We start from the raw sequence: 18,683 nt of genomic DNA, 5'->3' as shown, positions 1-18,683 counted from the left end.
ATCTGCTCTTTCCAGCGACATGATGAACAACCTAAAAAAGAAAAACATACACAATAAGGAAGCTAAACGGTTGAAAGTCTTAGATGAAATAAAAACTTAATTTCTATAATACTCAACAACATTTCAATTTATTTAACTTATCTATGTTTAGGGATATAACTATAGCTCAAGAAAAATACGAGAATAGATAAAAAATTTATTGAAATAATATAACAAAATATTTGGTAGATATTTACATATAAAATTAAATATTTGCAATACATAACAATTTAACAAGATAGTCAATCATTTCCTGTTGTATTATTTTACTTTTTGATATTGAAATTCATTTTGTTGCTAACATTATTGCAAATTTTCTTTCCTAATTCTATCTCAGCATTTTTCAATTAAACATTTGCAAGATGCCATTTATGTTGTTTCTTATATTTTCATATTCACTGCTGAAAAAATTTTCCTGAAAAGAATATTTTCATTTAAGTACTTCAGTCAAATAAAATAATTAAATATAGAAATAAATATAGGGGCACATTCTCTATAGAATATAAAATATGTATTCTCACAGAAAGGGAAGATAATGTTCAAAGCATTTGTGACATCCTATTTACAATCTGTGAGTTTGGAAAATTTTAAAACTGAAATATGAAGCTATCTAAAAGTGAAACTGTTCTTTTAGAGGTGAAATATTTCTTTTATACAAGAAATTTGTAAAATCCATAGATGTCTTTAGCTGTCCAGGGATGATCTTTAGCAACTTGAAGATTTTTTAGAAGGTCTGTGCTAAGATTACAAATCAATTCTTCTATCATAGGTCAAAGGTAAAAATACTTCTGAACACAGAAATTATGAAACTGTTTGAAATTGACAGATAATGATAGTCACATGATAATATAAGCATGGCATTCCTATCACGATTCTGTCTTTTCTTGTTTTTGAATTTTCGCAGTTCACAGCCAGATTTGCTATTTCACTAGGTTTGCTTTCTTGCCATTTTTCATGCGTTTCTAGGTCCCTGTCTATTATCTTTATAGTCAGTAACAATAACTAATCTCTTAATTCAATAATCTAGTGTGTTCAGCTAGTTTTAAGATTAGCTAGGGTGTGAATAACAAAACAAACTGCATCAGGTTCCAAGCCTTATTGCTAAACTGAGTAACTAATTCAAATTATTTTTTGCTTGTTGCTCATGATATATATATTAAATATGGCTTAAAGCACTGTAACATATAAGGACTATTGGGCTTCAAAAATATTATAATTAACCAGTTAAAGCTTAAGATTAGTACATTCTATGAATCTAATTATACTCATAGGGTTGATCAATTCGCAACGTTTGAGGTCCATAATGTGATCCAAGGCAAACAGTGCAAACCTCATGCCTACAAAGAGGTCACACTAGCATGTGATATGGTACACCATTTCATCCTCAGCTTTACACAATTTGCACAGATGTGATACCATAAGCTTAAAATAGAACATATGTTCATCAAGTCAACAGTAAACTGTATAGACCCCTTTGATTTTCCTTGGAGTGCTACTCTCCAGCTGAAGCAATATTTAACTTTGGTCGCCACAGGATCATCCAGGAACAGCTCAAAATTTAGCTGTTTTTTATCTAGCCAATATAGTTTAGCTTTTAAGCCATAAGCCACCTTTATTATACTTTTTGCATAGCTAAGGCTTAAACCAAATACGGGCTCCAGGGTAATAGGACTGATCTCAGAACCATCGCTAGGTTAGCAGCATTCAGCATAAAAAAAAATGCTTAACTATGTGCAGTTTCCAGTTCTATAACAACTTATTGGAAAGTTTCAAAACAGAACAAGATATCTAAGAAAAACTTCACTACTTCATTAAGTCATATCCATTGTGATCCTGTCTCCTGTAAATTCGAGAGCAGAGCCATATCGGAAAAGGATATGTTTCTCATATATTCTCCAGCTTTTCTAGCACTTCATTATTTACCCTACTAATGTATAGCCCCTAAGAAGGCAATTTTTTTTTAGTCTGTCCGCATGTAGGTATGTAGCAATTTTGAGAGCATGGTTCAAGCAGTTTTAAAGAAATGGCTTAAATTACTCAGTGGTATTCAGTGAGTATTTTGAAACACCTTCAGCTCAAAATATCATTTCATATTCCTCTCCTACTGATTTCTTTTTCGTTTATTTTTTTTATGAATAAATTAGTTGTTAATAAGATGAACAGTGAATTTTAACTAAAATGTACAAGAAAGCATTCCCAATTTTTTTTAGGTTGATTAAAGTTCTTAACATTTCTGAAAACTTGGACTCACAAATGCCTGTTTCTGTGAAAATTAACCCTATATATGAAAGTATTATGTTCAATCCTTTAAGTTGGATTAATATAATTTATTTATCATTATAATAAATCTACTTACACTTGTTAAAGGCACAGGAAACCTAATCATAGGATGATGAGAGTGAATTTTTTCTGATTTTTCACAATTCATACATATGTCAAAATCAGGGCAGACTATACATTTGTATCTATAGCCCTGCAAGGGTTTCTGCTGGCATCCATCACAAGTTACTCCATTATGTATTACCGGTCCACTAATTTTCAGGTTACTCACAGGATTATCTAATAGTTCGCCAGGATTGTTGGCAAGGTTATCTAAAAGATGATCTAAATATTAATTTTTGTAAAAAAAAAAAATTTAGTATTTTTGTAATAAAAGAAAAGAAAAGCAGTTAATTTTGTTAAAAATTTTAAAGTTCATCTGAAAAATATTAGAAGAAAATATCCTTATAAAACACAAAATAAACTTCAACTAAAGAAAAAACTGACATGTAAAGATGTTCAGTAACTTAAAAAATAAAGTTTCCTACTAGTAAACTCATGCAAAAAGGTAGGTAAAACCTCACTCAAACTAATTCTTTTAACCAAAAAACAATATTTCTTTTTTATCTGGTCTATTTTGAAGAAAGACTTCTCATACACATATTTTTAACCAAACTAGTAATAATATCATAGTGCAAAATCTGAGTTCAGGCAAATTTCCCAATTACAAGAGCTTCCAGCTCACCCTTTGCCAATCACTAGCACTTTTCCACTTAGGTGAAAATTTTTACTATTAGGATAGTAATTTTGTTACCTCCTTGCTTTAAGTAATTTATTAGGTTTCTCACTTCAACCTTTTATTTTTAATAATTTTACATTAGTAAAATATTCCTTCTGACATTTTAGAATGTCTTCTATCTGCAGATGCTAATTATTTTTTCATTATTGATTTATCCTCCATTTTTGAAGTGAAACTTTAATTACCAATATTATACAACTCAAGAAAAAAAATTAAAGAGCAATAAATTGATTTCATGACACAAGAATAAAAGTGGTGGGGGGTGGGGAGTAGTTCAATTATAGCAGGAAAATTTTTATATTGTAATATTAAAGTAAAAGCTAAACAATCCCGGTTATGCTGGTCCGATTGAATGAGATCCTTTTATCTCGTAGTCTCCTATTACAATATAAAAAAATTTTCTACTAGAATTGATTTAGGAAATGGCCGTTCCATTATAATTATTATCATTCTGGAACCAATATTTTCTGCCTTAAGCTATAAGAGACAAAAATGTTTATTATTCCGTCCACCCGATTCCCAAAGAATAACAATTGGAAGTTTCAAATAAAAATGTAAATACAGTGGAACCCCTTATAACGACCCCCGATATACCAACTCCTCTCATAAACCGACCCTTTTTTTCGAAAGAATCCCTCTCAATAGTCCGACCTTTTGAAACATCACTCCTCGCATAAACCAACTATTTCTGAGAAGAAACACCCCTTGTTTACATACGACGTTTCCTCTGTACTTTGTAACTATTTTCCTGGAAAGATGATTCACTTCTCTCTCCTTGTTGTTTGAAAAATCAGTTCAATCTTATCTTCCACAGTGTTAACATCAAAGCATTATACGATGTCTAAAAAAAGGAAGTCTTCTACTATCGCGGAAAAACTTGAGGCCCTTGAAAAAATCGAAAAGGGTGAGCGACTTATCAAAGTAGCTAGTGATTTAGGAGTTGGCATTACTACTGTGAAGGACTGGAAAAAAAATCGGGACCAATTAATTTCATTTAGTGCGTTGTCATATGACCCAACAAATAAAAAAAGACTTAGAACACCTGCATAGGAGGTATTGGATGAAGCGGTTTGGTTATGGTTTTGCCAAGAAAGAGATAAAGGAACTCCCCTTTACGGGCCTCTCATCAAAGCCAAAGCTACATCGTTACATTCATCACTTAATGTAGGAGATTTTCACGTGAGTGAGGGCTGGTTGCATAGGTGGAAAAAAAGGCATGGCATTCAACAGTTTACTATCAGCGGTGAAAAATTATCTGCCAACCAAGAAGCTGCGACAACATTCATCGATTTATTCAGGAACATCTTAGTAAACAAAGAATTGTCAACAGAGCAGGTATATAATTTAGATGAGACAGGCTTAAATTTTAAAATGTTGCCCAATAAAACTCTAGCTGCAAAAAACAATAAAAACATTGTCGGTTATAAACTAGCAAAAGAAAGGCTGACCCTAGCTTTATGTAGTAGTAAATGTGTTTTTTTCATTTTGTATATTTTGTTTACATACATACCTATGTATGTATTTAAATGTGTAATTTTTCTGTTTCATTTATATGTACTAAATAAATTGGTTTTGTATTCTAATTTTTCTGTATTTTCACAGAATATTACCCTTTTTCAAAATATTCAATTCCTAAGCCCCCTCTTTGAATGCAGTAACAGATATCAACAAAGCAAAAACAAAAAAAAAAAGATAGATAATATTTAACGTAAATGTCATTGGATGTTTTTAATATTTATAAAGAATCTGTAAATATGTATAATTGTCATATAATATCTATAATCGTCACTACTTCATTTGTTTTCCTTTTATTATATTTTATTAGAATATACCTTAAGATTTATGATTTGATAGATTTTTTTTTCCTTTTTTTATCTTTTTTTGATGTATGCTCTACATTTGATGTTTCTGATATTCTTTTAAACTTTTAAATATGAATATAAACAGTAATTGGACTTTTTTGTAAAAAATTTTTAGTTCAATCATATTTGATTATTTTTCATTTTATTTTATTAGAAGTTAGTCTCCTAATGATTTATGATAAGATATATGGTTTAATTTTATTTGTTCTATTTTTATTTTATATATTCTGTTAATTATTATTGTTTATTTTTTTTCCAATTCATTGTGTTAATTATACTTAACATATTATATTATATTATATTATGGTTAATAATATCATTTTTATTTTGAAAATTTTGCATTTTACTCAAAGACTCTAAAGACTAATTTTAATACTTAAGGGAATTGTCCCAGAATAAATAAAGAATAATATTATTAATAAAATTTTAATACATTATACCATTTCCAGAAATTAAACTTCTGTCGGCCAGTCCCGAGACTGCCAAATTTTTTTTTCTTTTGGTTAAATGTTTTTTTGCATTAATATGCCTAAATAGTTATTTAAAGGTCACTTTTTATGTAATTTTTGATTGAAATTTTGTCAATTCCAATGATTTAGTATTAACAATTACTTAGGTACTAAATGAACAATGTTAAATGTTAAAATATAACAGAATTTTGATTAGAAATCAAACAAAAAGTGACCTTTCAATAAATATTCAAGGATATTACTGTAAACATTTAAGTAACAGAAGATAAAACAACAAAAATAAAAAAAGAAGTAGCACATGAAAATGGAATGTTGGAAGGAATATTTTATGAATGTAAAATTGATAAAAATAAATTGATGAAGAAGGAAGACTAATAAATCACCCAGAAAGTAAAAAATTAAAACATCATTTGTATTTGAACAAGCTAACTACTAAATAAAATTTGTTTTCTATAAAAAATAAACCAGAAAGAGAACATGAATTATTATTTTTTTTTAATAACAACATTAAGCATAAAAAATATAAAAACCTGGCTGACTGTACATGATCCATTCAGAACCCACCAATATGGCTTTAAGTAACAGACAGCATACACAAAACAAATGCAATAAAACTAAAAACATCAACGAAATGACCCTACAATAAATATATAATACTGTATATATGTATATATAGTTGACCGTAAAAATTTATGTATAGGAAGATGGTCAGGGTTGCGGTCAAAGGAGAAACAAAAATAGTTTAGTTGCGGTCAAAGGAGAAACAAAAATAGTTGTAAACTATTTTTGTTTCTCCTTTGACCGCAACCCTGACCATCTTCCTATACAGGAAAATAAATAGTTGTAAACTATTTTTGTTTCTCCTTTGACCGCAACCCTGACCATCTTCCTATATATATAATACTATACTATAAGTTCTTGGCTATCACCAAAAAAACAAACTAATCCTATATTAAACAGCAATACTCCCAATAAAAACTTATTCTGCTCCTGTCTGGAGTTATACCTACAACTCTAACTACAGGAAATTAGAGGTCATTCAAAGCATATATATGAGGATAGTAAGCAACTGTCCTAGGAAAATTAAAATATATTACTAACATAGTTCTCCACGATTAAGAATACATACTTAGTGACACAAAACTTTTTCCCTCTTACTACCATTTCCGACAAACCGTTCATACAATAAATAGGACACTACAAAAAAAATCATGACAAAAATAGGCTCACAGTGTACCAAACACACTAATAGATAAAACGTGGACAAAAATTAAAACCTGAATCGTAAAAAAAATTTTTATTGTACCTACTTATTTTTTAACACAGTGTATTAACTGTTTATTTCTTCATTATTTATACTTTATGTTTATTTACTTTGTTGACTTTAATTACTTTTTCTTTTGAATGTTTAGGTTTTTAAAACTTTAAAACTAAAAAATACATTAGAAAATGAAATTGAAATCACCTTACCGTATCAACTTAACTTCTAAGCCTAAACCTAACTTCTTACATTATTTTTGTTGCTTCTTATTTTACCTAAGAGCTCCAGAGGCAAAGGGATCTTTTCTAATCAATTTGGTATGCTTGGTATACTAATTACTAAAAAAGTAGCTCATTTAGACCAAGGTTTCAATGATCTTTTCCATCCTGTACTGACTATCTTGATAAAAATTTATCAGCTGTAACTAATGAATACAGTTCAAATTTAATACCATCTAATCTATGATTATTAAATACTACAGAATGTTTTAATTACTTCATGAGCAAGAAAAAAAATACCAGAACAAATCATAATTATCCCTTACATACAAACCATACCATGAGGTCAAACAAGCATTTGTTTTTAAAAAAACAATGAGGTACAATGAATTAAAAAAAAATATATCGGATAATAAATAGTTGTAAACTATTTTTGTTCTTTTTAAATGCAACCCTGACCATCTTCTTCATATTTAAAATTACAACAAAATTGTGAGCAGCTCCTCTTCTGGGTTGAGTTGCTAATACATTTCATACTGATCAGTCCAGACGATTTTAAAAAGGATAAGAAAGAATTAGATGTACCAAGTAGTTTATGTTTTCCTATTTTGACTCATAGAATTGATAAAAACCAGACAAGGTCTAATACAAATGATGAAACTGTTCTTTCTCAATACAAAAAAATTAAAAGAGGGGTGAGTTTCTCTACATTCGAACCAAATCCTTTAACTGAAAATTTTCCTTTTCCAAATTCCTCTGTATAATTTTCCTTTAAACAAGGAATACATTTTGTACAGATGTCCTTTTTCTCTGCTTGTTTCTAGACATTCTGATTCTGATCATTCTTTTTAAACCTTAATGTAGAATCCATTATTAATGTTCCCTTTCCTGTTGCACTAAAAGCTAGAATGTCTACTTTTTTAATGAGTAAGATAGTGAAGAGCAATTCAGATTACATTTTACAAATTATATTGATCATATATGTTATACATAATTGATATGACAATAATACAATATGAAATTTTTATGTAAAATCCATTATTAATGTTCCCTTTCCTGTTGCACTAAAAGCTAGAATGTCTACTTTTTTAATGAGTAAGATAGTGAAGAGCAATTCAGATTACATTTTACAAATTATATTGATCATATATGTTATACATAATTGATATGACAATAATACAATATGAAATATATTTTAAATTCAAATTCTTACTAACCTCTTAGCTCTTTTAATGTAACATATAACTTCTTCACACGAGAGTTATTGTGTCTGTTTATAAGAATTATAAGGTCATCATTTGAAGTTATTTTGATTTTATCACCTTCTTCATCTGAAATAAAAATATACAAAATTACACCAATTACATAGGATAAAACTCAATTACTAAAAACAAAACAAAAAAAATCACATTATAATCTCGGAGATGAGAAAGCGAAGAGGAAATTCAACGAAGATTGCTATCAATATCAACAAATATTACAAAGTTGTTTCATATATATTTTCATTATCTCGTTCGAGACTTGTCATAACAAAACTAATCACAGCACTCTCACTATTAATGATGATAAAATACGAAAATTGAGGACAGAAATTATTAATAAATGCTTTAGGGATAAATAGGTTTATTTTAACTGCGTTAAATTGACTTGTGCATAATAGCCTGCAAATTTGAATAAATCAAAGTCAGGCTGTGTACTAAAATTAAGATTCTCCTTGATGATGGCCAGATCGGATGAAATATTGCCCATCTGATGTACTTTAATACAGAAAATTGAGACTGTTCCGATAATTTTCCTCACAGCTGATGCATATATCTGAGAGGCCAATCCTTTTTTAAACATGGTCCTAGCCTTTGCTAGAATCTTTATGCAATGCGTCAAAGATTGGTTGTTTTAAAAATTTTCAATTTTTGAAATACTGTAAATAAATATAGCCAATCGAAGAGTTGATATACTTTTTTAAAATATAAATAAAGTAAGTGCGTAAATGTGGATTTATTTCAAATTTGTTTTGTTGAGAAAGCTGCTATTTATCAAAATCTTAAGCTAATCCACCCTCGTTATTTAAAATTGCCATAGATGGTACCTCTTCCAAAAATACAAATTTGAAATAAATCCCAATTTACGCATTTGCCTTGACAACACACTAATCCCTCATTAAACACTACACATCGCCAAAATATTGTGCCTGAGAATAGATTCCTTCTTGGAGTAATATGCCTTCAAATATTGAAAAATTTTCAATCTACATGTCATTTTAACTACTGTGGCTCAAAATTTGATTTAACATGTACAAAACAGAATATTTAAGCCATACATTCCTGAATAAAATGATTTTTTTTTTTTTGGTTTCATCAACCTAGGTTATATCAGTTCTTAATAATTTAAGTTAATGAAAAACACTCTAAATAACATGTATTCTAAAATAAAAACAGCTGCCATTGGAGTAAAAAAAAGGTAAAAACTTAAAATTATTATTTTTAGACTTTGGAATACAGCAGACATATAAAAATATCACCGGTTAATTAGAAAATGGACAAGAAAAAAAATTGTTTTTTGGTCCCACAGACATGCGCTACACTAATGAGCATGTCACTATGAAAATTAATCATGTACATAATATTTGTGATAAAATGAGACCAGATGACAGTCTTATTCATTAAATTTTTGATTGGGGACACGATGCTTCCAGAAAAATATGGTTAAAATCACAATCAACTATGCTATTAGAAAATAAATCATAACCATCAATAAATGGTATTATCAATAAGTCATGTCTAAATAATCAATACTTTCTTATTCACTTTATTTTAAAATTAACCTTAATTTATTACAAAATTCGTACAAGCTAACAACCTTTTAATGAGCGCTAGTTTGAGAAGTTGACAAACTTATTGGTTTACAAATTAGACTGACCACCGAAATGGTAACTTCATGATTTTAATAATATTTATTATTGTTATTGGACTATTTTCAAATTAAACTCTTTAGAAGTAAAAAATGTGAATCAACTATTATAAATGTCAAATAGTAAGGTTTTTAATATAAGCATTATTCTACAAAATTATACTTTAAATTATGATATGAATGGATAAAGAATTGTTTTCAGGGAAATAACAGCTTGAAAAAAGGCAAATGGCTCTGAACGTAGTTGGAAAATAATTTTTGAATACAACAATTTCACTTTAAAGAGTTTTAGATACATCACTTCCTAAAAGAAGGACCCAAACAACAAATTGCTTAGATTACAATAAAGAAATGACAAACCTAATACATAATTAGTAAGCGATTCTTTTATTCAGTAAATACAACAAGCAACTTGTGAGTTAACGCATATAATCGAGAGAAAGTATTACAAATAAGAAGGTTAAAAAAGTTCAAGATTGTGATTATTTGACGAGGAAGCTGTCCGAAGTTGAGACAGAAGGCTTTTAACTCATATACAGCAACCTCCTTGTCTAAACTCTGCTCACAAAATCCTTTAAGTAGTTTGCTTTTAAACATAAACTAAACAAGAACAATAATATATGAAAATAAAAATAAATCAAGAAATATAATATTTAATTATAACCAATGGAGTACTGTGTTGAGGCATGAAACCACATCAAATATGTAATTTAAGTTATGTACTGCTTTTCTTTTTTTAGCTGGGCCTACCACACAGACAATTTTCCAAAACTTGGTTGTTAGGAGTCAGGAAACCTCAGAGCGTGAATTTTCATTGAAAACATGAATTCAAAATACTTCACAAACATAACACATTTTCAGACTGTATATTTTATATGTAGGTAAGTGAAAGTAATAAATTGAGTTATGTTCCTTATCAAATAACAATGGACTTCAGTGAAGAAGGGGTAAAATTATAACATAAATAATATATGCAACCATAAATAAACATACATCATCTGTACACAATAACTGGAATTATAGGTACAAAAAATGTGTTAGACAAATGTTTCAATTAGGAAAAAAAAAATTAAAATTCTTAAAACCAAAGAATACTAAAGGAAAAAATACAAAACAATAAATAAACATTTTGTATGTTATTACTTTTACTTCACACAACTTTTATCAAGTAAGCTATAGTATTATTCAAACAATATCGAGGAAAAAAAATTAATAAATGAAAAGTTATATTTAGTTCATATAGTAACAATTAGTAATGATTAAACAAAGGTGAAGCAAATAAACAAAATGCCTTAACATGAACTGAGAATCATAGTGATTAAAGGAAAACCCATTGAATTTAAAGGCTTTAAATATTTCAGTGCCCACTTGTAGGGGAATGGAATTTTCAATACCGTAAATAGAAACTTACTGAACAAAGGAAAAATCTCTAATGACAAGTGGTTTAAAAAATAGTAAGCAATTGCCTTGTCAGGATGATATAAGGCTAAATTTGTCAGGAGGCCTTCCAAGATATGTTCAAATCAACTTTACAACTGTTTATTTTTAATGGACCATGGAAAAAGGTAGAATTTTAAACTATCATATCGGTTGAGAGGCTGAAATATAACAGGAGAAAAAGTCACCAAAAAATGTTTTTTAAAAACGTTGTAGTGAAGGAGACGCTGGTTTAAAATATTGGATAGTTCAATACGGCAAACATCAAAATATCTTGAATAACAGTCTGGAACACCATGTCGAGTTGCAGATCCTGCCCTCGTTGGAGCTACTCTGTGATAATATCACAAAACTGTAATATTACATAGCTAGTTCATTTAGTGATTATTATTAATTTTGTTGTCAAAAATAGAACTTACCTACTTTTACCAGCTTTGATTAAAAATAATGCAGTTATTCCACTCCAAGCCTCAAAACCTTCTGTCTCCAACAAAAACTTCCATTTATTAAATTTTCAATTATATAAATCCTGGAAATGGTGTTAGGTATGATTTCCTCTTTTTAATAACATAATACCATCAATCTAAATAATTTAAATGAAATAACCAAAATCATTTCGCAAAAAACAAACAAGATAGAGGGAAATGTTGCACATTCTTACTCAGGAATTGATAAATGATCTACAAGTGTTTTGATAACTAACCATGACCCTGTAAGAATGAATTATTGGTTCTAAAATTTATTTGAGGAATAACTATCTGGCAGTTAATCTGTCATATAACAAAGAACTGTTAATGAAAAACACAAATAAGTACGATTAACTTATTTGTGTTTTTCATTGACCGCACCCCCAACCATCTTCTCCTCATTCATCATCAACGGTCAACTATCTCTCATAATTAAAGAACTGTTAGATAAGACCTAGGTTATGAACCAAATGTAGAATTATAAAAATAATGGAAGAATATTACAGTACAGGACACCTTAACAATTAGGTAAATAATTAATCATACATAAATCCACTGGACAAAAAAAAACTAAAGGAAAGACCTATATATTTTTAACACTGATACTTGAAGCTGATAGGACCATTATAATGATAATGTACATAATAAACAGGAGATCTAATTGAAGACATGAGTGGATGACGTTATCATTGAAACATATGGATTTAAGAAAAAGTGATGTATTCATTAAGTTGACAGATTAATTCAGGGATCTAAAAGCTTGTTTTAAATTATTTACATAATATTAACATATAAACATACGTGATCATTATGTAAACAAAACTCGAGAATTGGGGATAAAAATAAAAAATAGACCGCATTTTACAAAAGGAAATAAATCCTCAAATGAGCAAAATATGATTTATCATTATATTCCTCCTAAAGTATCCTGAACAAAATATACAATATCTTAGATTTCAAATTGTTGAGGGACCATCCTCACATAAAGTTTCTAGGCTGATATAACCAATACATACATAGTTTTATGTTTTTTCAAAATATAATCTTAAATCCATTTTTCTTTGTTCAGCTATTACGTGAATTGATTTCTTTCTGTTGAATGTGATCCACATATAGCTTACCTCTCCAATGCAAATCGAAATCGTAGTTTTTCAATGCAGGAAAAATTTCGGTGATTTTATGTCTAACATAAAGATAATCGAAACGGCACATGCCATTAAGTAGGATACATCGAATTTCTTCTTCTTCATTTGGGGCTGTGAAGTAAACTTTACACTCCACTGTTGCAGCACAATTTTGACTAAATGAAAACGGCAACATGATAACTGCCCTATCAACACACTGAATGTTGATAGTGGGATTGACCTTGGAGTTCCCCACTTCTACAGCAATGGTTTCCAAACTGTTTTCACTACTAGGACTAAATAAATTTTCGCGGCAACTTTTTTGAGCTAAAAAATACTTAAAACATAAAATAAAATACTTAAAAATATTATAAATAATATTTGCAAGAGAATAATCCTTCGAGGGCTTGAATTTGTAGTATAAGAAGATAATACAGTTCAAAGTTAATCCAGGAATACACAATAACCACTATTCTATAGGATTGTAGAGACATCTTATAGATTTTAGACTAAATTCTTAAAAATATGTCAATTATAATTGGTCAAGAATTTACCAGTTCACACTAAACCATCAAAATGGAGAGGGCAAAATTCAGGTATCTCTGGGAGGGGGGACGATAAGAGCTGACTAAAAAATGTCTCAAGTCAAAAAGATTTTTGAACAAATATATACAAATAAAATAAATACTTTACTTTACAATGATTAATATATAATAATAATTTTATCATACTTTGACTGTATCATTACTGATAGATAAATAAGCTTGTATAAAGTACTACCAAATAAGCAGATAGTACTTTTAAGCTACCAGGCAAAACCTGATAATATGACAGTAAATATTTGGTAACAGGATCGTAACGGCTGCGATAGCTTTATTATCACAGTGGACTCCCGATCTAATTTATATAGGTGTAGTAAGAGTATTAAATATTACTTCACTAAATCACTCATGGTGTGGGTTTCTATGAATACTGATGGATTTCTTGAATTTATTGTACTTGGAGAAATATGTCGGCATTAAAAAAACAAAAATCATCCAATTAGGGCTAAGAAATTTGAAGAAAGGTAAAATTATATCTTTCAACAGTGCAATCTTAGCATGAAGAATTATATACGGATCCTCTGCAAAGTTCTGAAATGAATGATAACCACTTGTAGTTACTGAGAGGGCTGGGGCTCTTTTCGGACCATTAGTAGTGGCTCAAATGGTCAGGGTACCACCACTCTAGATGAGCGTTGATGAATATTTCCGAACAGGTAGCAAGTACCGTATAGAGTAAACACCAGATATGCGGGGTACTCATGAGCGAAATCACCATGGACCGTAAAAAGCTGAAAAACATGAAAGTATTTTTGGAGATCAAAAGAGCCTCCTAGGTGTTTAGGTTGAGTTCTAGTTTCCGCCCTCCCCCTCCCCCCCCCCCAAAAAAATCTGATCTAATGAAATAGCTGGAAGGAAAGAAATAATTTCAACGATCAGAAAAACGAAAAGGATTTATTCTTGAAGAGTCCGAGGAGTACAATTCAGCGATGCAGCAAGGGACGTACGAAGTCGTGGATTCCAGAAAATCAAGAATTTGCTAAAACCCGCCTGAACCCAGAAAGCCGAAACTCGCAACACACATACGATAGGTAATAGTCCTAAGCTGCAATTTCGAATGGTAAATTAATAAGAAATTATAATCAGGAGAATAAGTATGGTCACCCCTCGTATTCTCAATTTCATATTATCTACAGAGTACCACCACATTCTAACCATGGCAAGGGCACGTTTTCATTTTCCAGGTTGCAAATACGTACGTCTCAGCTAGTGGTGTAGTCGTAAATTTTACAGTATGGGAACGCTCACCATCTTCTGAGAACTGACTAACATCAGGCGATCCAGAATGATTCCCCTTTATAAGGTTGTTTCTGAAGTGCTCACTGATTTTTAACTTCAAAGTCAGTGTGTAACCAAACAGTGCATGGATTTAATCTACTAGTAATAATCTATAAAAAAGTAAGCAGGTAGTATTATCACTGCACTGTACAATTTAAACAATTTACTGCGTTAGTATTTACTCTAGTAGTTTCCAAGTAGTTTTTTTCAAGCAGAGTGGGTACGCTTACTGAATCAGTACTAATCTTCCCTCCTCTACGCCACAACCCCTGATGAAGACCTGAAACTCAGGTCGAAACGTCGGCATAAAATAAATAAATATGGTTTTGTTTATTTATGTTGTTCTTTACTGACCGCACCCCCCGACAAACTTCTTCAAGCGTTGAAAATATTTACTGCTTGTCGAATCTCCAAATACCTCGGGTAATTTTCCGAAACTATCTATATGGTTTAGGCGAAATCGTTTAACTATAGATCTATTTTTTTCATTACGTCAAATATAACAAAAAAAGTTGGAATACAATGGGATAGTTCAACAACTTAATATAGATTTCGAAAAGGTTTATGATTCTATCGACCACCCAAAAGCTGTATATTTTGATTGAAGAGAGTACAGCAACCCTGCTACTACCTATTGGTCACCACTCAAGCTGTGACGTTTGCTCTGGCAAACGTCATTTGTTGATTTGTAAATGTAATAACCATGTCATATGTTGAAATATTCATAAATATGATATTTGAATCAATACAGATTACAATAGAATCTTCTGATCCATTAAAAGCTAGCGTCTGACAGGTAGCATCTGTTGATGGCATTTAATAGCCCAGAGAGATCACTTAGCACAACTTGAATAACCCATGTGTCAGTATCCTCTTCAGGAATTTGGTAGTAAGAAAAAAAAAAAAAAATCTTCAGGAATTTGACCTTCTTGGAAGGCAGTGAGTAATAGTGGACGTTAGTGGATCAGTACTTTCTAGTGCTCTTTTTGAAAATGTATCTTGGACTATTATTTCACTCTGACTTCTCAGCAAGTCTATTACTTCCCATATTCTGTCCTTTCATTAAAACCTTCAGCAAATACTTATAGGACTGACTAACCCCTTTACGGGTTTAAGTGGGTGTAAGAACATACCTCACGGAGTGAAGTTTCCATTCTGCGAGGATTTATGATGAATTCGCGCAAAACTGGCCAATATTCCTGCCAACTTATCTACCCTTCAACCTATCTATTGGGCATTGTCGAGACTTTCTGATGCAGAGTATTTCATATCTTCAATTGCAGTCAGAATTGATTATGGGAATACCAAAGAAGTAACTAAATATACTACGTATGTGCATGAACGCAACGTTTGATGAAGTATGAATTGGTAATTATTAGTCCGAAAAGCTTAAGGTTCATTCGGATTTTAAAAAAAGGCCATTATTTTTCACTTGCACTGTTTAATTTAGTATTAGTATATGTTATTTGAAAGGTGATGCATACAGAAAAGGGTTTCACTCTAGGAGGTAAACTTTTCGTGCTTGGGTATGCTGACGATTTGGTACTGTAAGATAAAAACAAGGATACTGTCAAACTAAATACAACTGGTATAAAATCTAGTAAGGAACTTTCTCTCGAGATAAATATGGATAAAACAAAATGTATGGTTAGCAGCAAAAATGGCACCAATATCGGTGACGTAGACAGAGAAGAAAATGCGTTTGAACAGTTCAAGAGGTTTAAGTATTCATTGTCAAATTAAATAAATTACTAGAAAAATTAAATTGATTATAGAAACAAAACAGGCGAGGTTAAAGGCGATAAATTCTTATTTTTCAATTCCGAAATTCTGTCCAAAAACCTAAAAGTTAGAATTGACAAAACTATTATCCTTCATATGGTTCTTTATTGATGTGAAACGTGGTCTGTTACACAAAGAAAAGAACAACATAAAAATAATTTATTACGTGAAATATTCGGACCGAAAAAGATGAGTTAACTGCAAGAAAGAAGGCTACACAGTGCCGAACTACGCAGACTGCACCCGTTATTCTAGCAGAAATAATCAAGACAGCATTGTGAAGAATAAGATGTGTGTGCAAGGTTGTAGGGGTAAATAATGAATGGATCCCTAAAATGTTAGTAAACAATAAGCAGATCGGTAGGCGTCAGAGAGGTAGACCCAAGCAATGATGGGAAGATAGCATACATACATAGCATCAAGACTAACTGGTAGATTTGAATTTGGATGGGTATTACTGGAAAGGCATAGTTAGACAGTGATTGGGGGTATGGGCTACAAACCTTCAAGTTCACTAAGCTTTTATTATTATAATGTTTTACATCATTTACCAGTATTAACTATCAATATTTTTTAAAGATTATTTGAAGGTTCTCATTAATAATTATATTTACATATATAACTAATAAGAATAATTACATTAATTAATATGTTTAAATTAGTTCTATTTTATAATGTCTTACATTCAAAGTCATAGAAATTGGAAAGAAAAATGACCTGTACACAGATTTTCATCCAGCCTAGTATGGCCAGCCTGTTTGAAAAAGGTGGGATTTTCTTATAAGATCTAGAAAAAAATTGAAAGTTGAAGTAGTTGAAGTATTCATATTTAAATTGGTAGGTAGATACATTTTATTATTTTATAATTATAGATATATATAATTATAATAATATAATATTAACACTGATAACTAAGTAAATAACAAAAAAATCAATTTTTTTATACTTAAAATACTAACAATGGAAAAAATTCTTATAGCTGATTGGTATAGTTTTATTAATCATGTTACCCTAATATGGCTAAATTAACACATTAATGAGATTTATTCATGGAATATCTATTTGATATCTATATTTGAGCATAATAATTTTTAACAAAATTCAATTTTGTCCAAACCAGATTTAATTTAAAATATTTTTAAAATTATGGAGAAGATGGTCAGGGCTGCAATCAAAAGAGAAACAAAAAATGGTTTACAACTATTTATTTTCCGATGTTTCGCCCACTTTGTAGAGCTTCATCAGGACTGTCCAAGTTGATAGCTTTAATTGAAAGCTACCATCCCTGGTTTACGCAACCCTCATCATCTTCTCCAAAATTGGACATTACATTTAAAATATTTTTAAATCTAATTAAACTTTTTTCTAACGAATTAAGATGGTTTTTTTTTTGAAAAATTAAACTATTTCTAAGACTAAAGTTGACTTTTTTCCAATTTATTTCTAAAATTTAAACCAATGCTTGTCATTATGGTGCATAAAAAAATGTAATAATGCCTAACGTACTAACTCCTAGGAACTGGGTTCGAATCCAGCAGTGGCAAATAATTATTTTCTGTTTCACTGTAGTTTTACTGTGAGTCAGTGAAACAGTCATCCCTGTGGGTTCTTATGAAAATATACATTAGTTACGTAAGAAATTTAAGAAAGATGACAACCTTTATAATTATTGCAAATATTAATGGTAAAACTGTGCATCTTAAACCAGAAGGAACTTTGAAGATAATAGTTTTGCAGTGAATGATATTTATTAAAACCAGATTTAAAGGAATATAACTAAAAATCATGCATTGTATAGCCAATAAAATAGACAACTGACTGAATGTTATAAAGTTAAATTTGAAGGAGATTATCAGGGCTGCAGTTAAGAAAAAATAGTTCTTAACTATTTATTTATTGCCGACATTTTGACCCACAATGATACAAAATGACAGTTGAGATTTGTCAATAAATGTTTTGTTGATAAACCTTAACCATCATGTGCATATATTCACTCACTATATCACATCAGCCCTGATAAAGACCTACATTGTAGGTTGAAACATCAGCAATAAATAAGTAGTTGAGGACTATTTTTTGTTTCTTCTTGATCGCCCTAACTTTCTCCTTCAAATTCACTTACATTACATGTTTAAAGTTAAACAGTTACATTATATATATACTTTTTACATATCGGCC

General features: G+C 30.1%; 1 protein-coding gene across 1 annotated transcript; it reads right to left on the bottom strand.

Annotated features, from left to right (window-relative positions):
• Window positions 1-176: 176 nt before the first annotated feature.
• Window positions 177-13,384, bottom strand: LOC106685462 (sequestosome-1). The gene is made up of 4 exons (XM_014428150.3): window positions 12,841-13,384; window positions 8,126-8,239; window positions 2,396-2,631; window positions 177-454 (listed from the first exon to the last, which is right to left on the bottom strand). Exons 1-4 carry the CDS (start codon window positions 13,037-13,039, stop codon window positions 383-385), a joined length of 621 nt encoding a protein of 206 aa, XP_014283636.1. The 5' UTR covers window positions 13,040-13,384; the 3' UTR covers window positions 177-382.
• Window positions 13,385-18,683: the final 5,299 nt, after the last annotated feature.

The sequence above is a fragment of the Halyomorpha halys genome, unplaced genomic scaffold, assembly GCF_000696795.3.
Source record: "Halyomorpha halys isolate HHAL.00 unplaced genomic scaffold, Hhal_1.1 Scaffold696.1, whole genome shotgun sequence".
Classification (NCBI taxonomy): Eukaryota; Metazoa; Arthropoda; class Insecta; order Hemiptera; family Pentatomidae; genus Halyomorpha; species Halyomorpha halys.
The sequence above is the reverse complement of the archived record's forward strand: the minus strand, read 5'-3'. Positions and strand labels throughout refer to the sequence as shown.

Bases quoted from the DNA above. Each gene is read 5' to 3' on its own strand.
- LOC106685462 (XM_014428150.3), bottom strand. From the start codon at position 13,039: ATGTTGCCGTTTTCATTTAGTCAAAATTGTGCTGCAACAGTGGAGTGT. The intron at 8,240-12,840 runs GTAAGCTATATG...TTTTTATTTCAG, and splicing joins TTTCGATTTGCATTGGAGAG to ATGAAGAAGGTGATAAAATC. The intron at 455-2,395 runs GTAAGTAGATTT...TATTCTTTTCAG, and splicing joins TTCCTGTGCCTTTAACAAGT to GAAAATTTTTTCAGCAGTGA.